At 47.4% G+C, this 9,285-nt stretch overlaps 1 protein-coding gene across 1 annotated transcript in view; it reads left to right on the forward strand.

Moving 5' to 3' along the window:
* tbc1d2b (TBC1 domain family, member 2B) overlaps nt 1–9,285 on the forward strand; it is an 87,544-nt gene that overhangs the window by 60,778 nt on the left and 17,481 nt on the right. The window contains exons 6-8 of the mRNA XM_036968645.1: nt 1,323–1,565; nt 8,513–8,692; nt 8,847–8,957. Of these exons, the coding sequence (XP_036824540.1) occupies nt 1,323–1,565; nt 8,513–8,692; nt 8,847–8,957 (534 nt within the window). The remainder of the gene's footprint in view (nt 1–1,322; nt 1,566–8,512; nt 8,693–8,846; nt 8,958–9,285) is intronic.

The following is a 9,285-nucleotide window of genomic DNA, read 5'->3' on the forward strand; positions in this document are numbered from 1 at the left end:
GGGAGCCACCTAGAAAAACTACAATTTGTGGCTCACATTTCCAAAAACCAGCCGGAAACCCTTTCTAAAAGACCGTTGACTTTTAGTGGAAGCCCTAGGAACTGCAGTCTGGAAGGACTTCGCCTTATAATAAAAATGATCGGCTGAATTTTTTTTGCAGGAGGTGGTTTGTCCTCGGGATTTCGCCTGCCATATCAGTTCTGTTATACTCACAGACATTATTTTAACAGTGTTTGAGACTTTAGAGTGTTTTCTATCCACATATACCAATTATATGCATACCCTAGCTTCTGGGCCTCAGTAACAAGCCGTTTACTTTGGGCACGCTTTTCATCCAGACGTGAAAATACTGCCCCCTACCCAAGAGAGCTTAAAGTGGCAGGTAGCAGCATGCCCAGTAGTAACTAACTCATTAGGGTAGCAGGTAGCAGCGTGCCCAGTAGTTACTTACTCATTAGGGTAGTAACTAACTCATTAGGGTAGCAGCATGCCCAGTAGTAAATGCATATCTAGTAGTAACTAACTCATTAGGGTAGCAGCATGCCCAGTAGTAACTAACTCATTAGGGTAGCAGCATGTCCAGTAGTAACTAACTCATTGGGGTAGCAGCATATCTAGTAGTAACTAACTCATTAGGGTAGCAGCATATCTAGTAGTAACTAACTCATTAGGGTAGCAGCATGCCCAGTAGTAACTAACTCATTAGGTTAGCAAGTAGCAGCATGCCTAGTAGTAACAAACTCATTAGAGTAGCATGTAGCAGCGTGCCCAGTAGCAACTAACTCATTAGGGTAGCAGCATGCCCAGTAGTAAATATCTCATTAGAGTAGCAGCATGCCCAGTAGTAAATAACTCATTAGAGTAGCAGCATGCCCAGTAGTAACTAACTCATTAGAGTAGCAGCATGCCCAGTAGTAAATAACTCATTAGAGTAGCAGCATGCCCAGTAGTAACCAACTCATTAGGGTAGCAGCATGCCCGTTAGTTACTAACTCATTTGAACAGGTAGCCCTTCTGTTAGAGCGTTGATCCAGTAACTTAAAGGGTACTGGTTCAAATCCCAGAGCTGACTAGATGAGAAATGTTGCTTTGTCCTTAAGTAAGGCACTTAACCCTTACTGCTCCTTGATAAGCGTCTGCTCAATGACTAACATCTAAATGTAATCCGTTTTGCAGACGCCTTTTATCCAAAGTGATTTACAGTCAAGCCTGCATACATTTTGCATGTGGTTGGCCCTGGGAATCGAACTGCTGGCATTGCAAGCGCCATGCTCTACCAACTGATCCATACAGGACCACCACTGTCTTCTCTCCTCTACCAGGAGCTGGTCAGACTGCTTCAGCAGACCTTGAGGAGCACCCAGAGGGAGATGCGACCAGCGCCAGTATTAACTCCAGGAGCTGCCTCACCTCCAGCCCCAGGGTTCCCACAGTCGGACCTAGCCCAGATGGAAGCCCTCCTCCTGGACAGGGATGGTCAGGTCCAGGCCCTGTGTTGCCAGATGGAGCGTCTAGCCCTGGAGAAGGAGAGTCTACAGAGGGAGCTGAAAGGACTGAAGGTCAAGGTTAGAAGAGATACAGGTTTTGTTCTTCTTGTCTTGATCTTCTTCTTGTTCTTATTCTTGTTGTTTTTCTTATTATTATTATTGTATGATTTTATATTTTTAAAACAATACTTAATAACATACACACACAACAACATCACACAAACAACCACATCTCACCTAACCCTAACCACATCTCACCTAACCCTAACCACGTCTCACCTAACCCTAACCACGTCTCACCTAACCCTAACCACGTCTCACCTAACCACGTCTCACCTAACCTTAACTACGTCTCACCTAACCTTAACTACGTCTCACATAACCCTAACCACGTCTCACCTAACCCTAACCACGTCTCACCTAACCACGTCTCACCTAACCACGTCTCACCTAACCACGTCTCACCTAACCACGTCTCACCTAACCCTAACCACGTCTCACCTAACCCTAACCACGTCTCACCTAACCCTAACCACATCTCATTACACCTCCACCTTTATTTAACCAGGTAGGCTAGTTGAGAACAAGTTCTCATTTACAACTGACCAACTGCGACCTGGCCAAGATAAAGCAAAACAGTGCTACAGAAACAACAACACAGAGTTACACATGGAAATAACAAACATACAGTCAATAATCCAGTAGGGGAAAGGGTATATATGCAGTGTTTGCAAATGAGGTAAGATAAGGGAGGTAAGGCAATAAAATAGGCTTTGTGGTGAGGTAATTATGATATAGCAATTAAACACTGGAGTGATAGATGTGCAGAAGATGAATGTGCAAGTAGAGATACTGGGGTGCAAAGGAGCAAAATAAATACATAACAGTATGGGGATGAGGTAGTTGGATGGGCTATTTACAGATCAGCTATGTACAGGTGCAGTGATCTGTGAGCTGCTCTGACAGCTGGTGCTTAAAGCTAGTGAAGGAGATATGAGTCTCCAGCTTCAGAGATTTTTGTAGTTCGTTCCAGTCATTGACAGCAGAGAACTGGAAGGAAATACGGCCAAAGTAGGAATTGGCTTTTAGGATGACCAGTGAGATATACCTGCTGGAGCGCGTGCTACGAGTGGATGCTGCTATGGTGACCAGTGAACTGAGAAGGCGGGGCTTTACCTAGAAAAGACTTGTAGATGACCTGGAGCCAGTGGGTTTGGCAACGAGTATGAAGCGATGGCCAGCCAACGAGAGCGTACAGGTCGGAATGGTGGGTAGTGTATGGGGCTTTGGTGACAAAACGGATGGCACTGTGATAGACTACATCCAGTTTGTTGAGCAGAGTGTTGGAGACTATTTTATAGATGACATCACCGAAGTTGAGGATCGGTAGGATTGTCAGTTTTACAGGGGTATGTTTGGCAGCATGAGTGAAGGATGCTTTGTTGCGATATAGGAAGCAGATTCTAGATTTAATTTTGGACTTAAGATGTTTAATGTGAGTCTGGAAGGAGAGTTTACAGTTTAACCAGACACCCAGGTATTTGTAGTTGTCAGAACCGTCCAGAGTAGTGATGTTGGACGGGCGGGCAGGTGTGGGCAGCGATTGGTTGTAGAGCATGCATTTAGTTTTACTTGCATTTAAGAGCAGTTGGCCACGGAAGGAGAGTTGTATGACATTGAAGCTCTTCAGGAGGGTTGTTAACAGTGTCCAAAGAAGGGCCAGATGTATACAGAATGGTGTCGTCTGCGTAGAGGTGGATCAGAGAATCACCGGCAGCAAGAGCGACATCATTGATGTATACAGAGAAGAGAGTCTTACAAGAGTCTAACACCTAATGCTAACCCTAACCACATCGCCCCTAACCACATCACACCTAACCCTAACTACCCAGTCAGTTAGAATACCTTATGATAAGCTCCAGACCACACTATCTACCCTTACTACTATTTATCAACCTCTGTCTTTTAATTTGAACTCACATGCTCCGGTATTTGAGAAATATTATGTACTGAATAGTTCCACGACACTATTTACCACTACAAGCCGATGCTGACACTAAGGCTGCATTCAATTAGCGATGGCCATAAGAAAACAAGAAAATGCTCATCCTGTGGTGGCACTCCTAGTGGCCGGTGATTTTAATGAAACTATAATCCGCTCTACCAGCATGTCACGTGTAACTACAGTAAAAAAATAAAAATAAATTATAGACCACCTTTATTCCACACAAAGAGACGCATACAAAACTCTCCCTCCATTTTGGCAAATCTGACCGTAACTCTAACCTCCTGTTTCCTGCTTACATGCAAAAACTAAAGCAGGAAGTGACTCGCTCAATAAAGAAGTGGTCAAATGACGCGGATGCGTTGATGAGTTTCCTGCCATGTCAGAGGAAGGCCCTGTAAGCTACAGGACTGTTTTGCACAGACTGGAATATGTTCCGGGATTCTTCTGATGGCATTGAGGACTAATACGGTATCAGTCACCGGCTTCATTAATAAGTGCATCGATGACGTCGTTCCCACAGTGACCCTTAGGGGTGTGTGCTTAGTCCCCTCCTGTTTTCCCTGTTCACCCACGGATGCATGGCCACCCATGGCTCCAACGCACATCATTACGTTTTCTGAAGACACGACAGTGGTGCCATGACAACAACCTGTCACTCAACGTGAGCAAGACAAAGGAGCTTATCGTGGACTACAGGAAAATCAGGACCGAGCACGCCCCCATTCTCATCGACGGGGCTGTAGTGGAGCAGGTTGAGAGCTTCAAGTTCCTTGGTGTCCACATCGCTAAGGATTTATCAAGGTCCAAACACACCAAGACAGTCATGAAGAGGGCACGACAACGCCTATTCTCCCTCTGGAGGCAAAAAAAGATTTGGGACCTCAAAAAGTTACACAGCTGCACCATTGAGAGCATCCTGACTGGTTGCATCACCACTTGATATGCTGCACGGCATCCAACCGCAAGGCGCTACAGAGGGTAGTGCGTACGGCCCAGTACATCACTTGGTCCGAGTTTCTTGCCATCCAGGACCTCTATACCAGGCATGTCAGAGGAAGGCCCTAAACATTGTCAAAGACTCCAGCCACCCAAGTCATAGACTGTTCTCTCTGCTACCGCACAGCAAGCGGTACCGGAGTGTCAAATCTGGGACCAAAAGGCTCCTCAACAGCTTCTACCCCCAAGCCATAAGACTGCTGAACAGCTTCTACCCCCAAGCCATACGACTGATGAACAGCTTCTACCCCCAAGCTATACGACTGCTGAACAGCTTCTACCCCCAAGCCATCAGACTGCTGAACAGCTTCTACCCCAAGCCATCAGACTGCTGAACAGGTTCTACCCCCAAGCCATCAGACTGCTGAACAGCTTCTACCCCCAAGCCATCAGACTGCTGAACAGCTTCTACCCCCAAGCCATACGACTGCTGAACAGCTTCTACCCCAAGCCATAAGACTGCTGAACAGCTTCTACCCCAAGCCATACGACTGCTGAACAGCTTCTACCCCCAAGCCATAAGACTGCTGAACAGCTGAACAGCTTCTACCCCCAAGCCATAAGACTGCTGAACAGCTTCTACCCCCAAGCCATACGACTGCTGAACAGCTTCTACCCCCAAGCCATTAGACTGCTGAACAGCTTCTACCCCCAAGCCATCAGACTGCTGAACAGCTTCTACCCCCAAGCCATCAGACTGCTGAACAGCTTCTACCCCCAAGCCATCAGACTGCTGAACAGCTTCTACCCCGAAGCCATCAGACTGCTGAACAGCTTCTACCTCCAAACCATCAGACTGCTGAACAGCTTCTACCCCCAAGCCATAAGACTGCTGAACAGCTTCTACCCCCAAGCCATAAGACTGCTGAACAGCTTCTACCCCCAAGCCATAAGACTGCTGAACAGCTTCTACCCCCAAGCCATAAGACTGCAGAACAGCTGAACAGCTTCTACCCCCAAGCCATCAGACTGCTGAACAGCTTCTACCCCCAAGCCATAAGACTGCTGAACAGCTGAACAGCTTCTACCCCCAAGCCATAAGACTGCTGAACAGCTGAACAGCTTCTACCCCCAAGCCATAAGACTGCTGAATAGCTGAACAGCTTCTACCCCCAAGCCATAAGACAGCTGAACAGCTTCTACCCCCAAGCCATCAGACTGCTGAACAGCTTCTATCCCCAAGCCATAAGACTGCTGAACAGCTGAACAGCTTCTACCCCCAAGCCATAAGACTGCTGAACAGCTGAACAGCTTCTACCCCCAAGCCATAAGACTGCTGAACAGCTGAACAGCTTCTACCCCCAAGCCATACGACTGCTGAACAGTTAATCAAAATACATGAATCCCTTATTTTATGCCCTGACTGTCTTGTTCAATGTACACTAACTGAACTTAACCACACATACGACACTGACACTACAACGCGCGCGCGCACGCACACACACACACACACACACGTACACGCACACACACACACAAAACACATGCGCACACACACATGCATATCGACGCCATACACACACACACACACACACACACACACACACATGCATATCGACGCCATACACACACACACACACACACATATCAACGCCATACACACACATACAGTTGAAGTTGGAAGTTTACATACACTTTAGCCAAATACATTTAAACTCAGTTTTTCACAATTCCTGACATTTAATCCGAGTAAAAAATCCCTGTTTTAGGTCACTTAGGATCACTACTTTATAGTAAGAATGTGAAATGTCAGAATAATAGTAGAGAGTGATTTATTTCACCTTTTATTTGTTTCATCACATTCCCAGTGGGTCAGAAGTTTAGATACACTCAAATAGTATTTGGTAGCATTGTTTAACTTGGGTCAAAAGTTTTGGGTAGCCTTCCACAAGCTGTCCCAATCCCCTGTATATAGCCCATCTCACCTCAGAGTAGTGTCTGATGTCCTCCCAGTCACCCTGTCCCAGTCACCCTGTCCCACTCCCCTGTATATAGCCCATCTCACCTCAGAGTAGTGTCTGATGCCCTCCCAGTCACCCTGTCCCCGTCACCCTGTCCCCGTCACCCTGTCCCAGTTACCCTGTCCCAGTCACCTGTATATAGCCCATCTCACCTCAGAGTAGTGTCTGATGCCCTCCCAGTCACCCTGTCCCAGTCACCCTGTCCCAGTCACCCTGGATATAGCCCATCTCACCTCAGAGTAGTGTCTGATTGCCCTCCCAGTCACCCTGTCCCCGTCACCCTGTCCCAGTTACCCTGTCCCAGTCACCTGTATATAGCCCATCTCACCTCAGAGTAGTGTCTGATGCCCTCCCAGTCACCCTGTCCCAGTCACCCTGTCCCAGTCACCCTGGATATAGCCCATCTCACCTCAGAGTAGTGTCTGATGCCCTCCCAGTCACCCTGTCCCAGTCACCCTGGATATAGCCCATCTCACCTCAGAGTAGTGTCTGATTGCCCTCCCAGTCACCCTGTCCCAGTCACCCTGTATATAGCCCATCTCACCTCAGAGTAGTGTCTGATGCCCTCCCAGTCACCCTGTCCCAGTCATCTGTATATAGGGTTAGTATTGTTGACATCCTCTAGGTTACGGTTAATATTGTGGACATCCTCTAGGTTAGGCTTAATATTGTGGTTACCTTCTAGGTTGGGGTTAATATTGTGGTTATTCTCTAGGTGGGGTTAGGGTTAATATTGTGGTTATTCTCTAGGTGGGGTTAGGGTTAATATTGTGGTTATTCTCTAGGTGGGGTTAGGGTTAATATTGTGGTTATTCTCTAGGTGGGGTTAGGGTTAATATTGTGGTTATTCTCTAGGTGGGGTTAGGGTTAATATTGGGATTATCCTCTAGGTGGGGTTAAGGTTAATATTGGGGTTATCCTCTAGGTGGGGTTAGGGTTAATATTGGGGTTATCCTCTAGGTGGGGTGAGGGTTAATATTATGGTTACCTTCTAGGTTGGGGAGTTTAGATACACTCAAATAGTATTTGGTAGCATTGTTTAACTTGGGTCAAAAGTTTTGGGTAGCCTTCCACAAGCTGTCCCAATCCCCTGTATATAGCCCATCTCACCTCAGAGTAGTGTCTGATGTCCTCCCAGTCACCCTGTCCCAGTCACCCTGTCCCACTCCCCTGTATATAGCCCATCTCACCTCAGAGTAGTGTCTGATGCCCTCCCAGTCACCCTGTCCCCGTCACCCTGTCCCCGTCACCCTGTCCCAGTTACCCTGTCCCAGTCACCTGTATATAGCCCATCTCACCTCAGAGTAGTGTCTGATGCCCTCCCAGTCACCCTGTCCCAGTCACCCTGTCCCAGTCACCCTGGATATAGCCCATCTCACCTCAGAGTAGTGTCTGATTGCCCTCCCAGTCACCCTGTCCCCGTCACCCTGTCCCAGTTACCCTGTCCCAGTCACCTGTATATAGCCCATCTCACCTCAGAGTAGTGTCTGATGCCCTCCCAGTCACCCTGTCCCAGTCACCCTGGATATAGCCCATCTCACCTCAGAGTAGTGTCTGATTGCCCTCCCAGTCACCCTGTCCCAGTCACCCTGTATATAGCCCATCTCACCTCAGAGTAGTGTCTGATGCCCTCCCAGTCACCCTGTCCCAGTCATCTGTATATAGGGTTAGTATTGTTGACATCCTCTAGGTTACGGTTAATATTGTGGACATCCTCTAGGTTAGGCTTAATATTGTGGTTACCTTCTAGGTTGGGGTTAATATTGTGGTTATTCTCTAGGTGGGGTTAGGGTTAATATTGTGGTTATTCTCTAGGTGGGGTTAGGGTTAATATTGTGGTTATTCTCTAGGTGGGGTTAGGGTTAATATTGTGGTTATTCTCTAGGTGGGGTTAGGGTTAATATTGTGGTTATTCTCTAGGTGGGGTTAGGGTTAATATTGGGATTATCCTCTAGGTGGGGTTAAGGTTAATATTGGGGTTATCCTCTAGGTGGGGTTAGGGTTAATATTGGGGTTATCCTCTAGGTGGGGTGAGGGTTAATATTATGGTTACCTTCTAGGTTGGGGAGATCAATGAGCAGCTGAGCATGCTGATGGAGACCATCCAGGCCAAAGACGAGGTCATCATTAAACTGTCCCAGACACCCCCCCAGGGAGCAGACGGGACCACCCCCCTGCTGCAGGACTGCAGCTCAGCTCCACCCCCCGCCAGCCAGCAACAGGAGATAAACAATCTTAAGGTACAAACAGGGCTGGGGGGGGGGGGGGGGGGTCAGAACCATACAGTAATAATTATTGTGATTATTGTAATAACTCAACTGAACACAGCTAATATCCTATTTCTCATGTTATGACAGTTTTTATGATGCTTATAAAATGGTATTTCCATTTCAGGACAGTGTTCAGGGCTATAAATCCCAGAACAAGTTCCTGAATAAGGAGATCCTGGAGCTGACTATTCTACTGAGGAACGCTGAGGCCAGGGAGAGATCTCTGGAGGTTAAGGTACTACTGGGGTACAGGACTACTGGTTGGGTGCTGTTGGTGTGTACTACTGGTTTGGTGCTGTTGGTGTGTACTACTGGTTGGGTGCTGTTGGTGTGTACTACTGGGGTACAGGACTACTGGTTTGGTGCTGTTGGTGTGTACTACTGGTTTGGTGCTGTTGGTGTGTACTACTGGTTTGGTGCTGTTGGTGTGTACTACTGGTTTGGTGCTGTTGGTGTGTACTACTGGGGTACAGGACTACTGGTTGGGTGCTGTTGGTGTGTAAGACTGGGCTGCAGGACTACTGGTTTGGTGCTGTTGGTGTGTACTACTGGTTTGGTGCTGT

Source organism: Oncorhynchus mykiss, chromosome 30, assembly GCF_013265735.2.
Source record: "Oncorhynchus mykiss isolate Arlee chromosome 30, USDA_OmykA_1.1, whole genome shotgun sequence".
Classification (NCBI taxonomy): domain Eukaryota; kingdom Metazoa; phylum Chordata; class Actinopteri; order Salmoniformes; family Salmonidae; genus Oncorhynchus; species Oncorhynchus mykiss.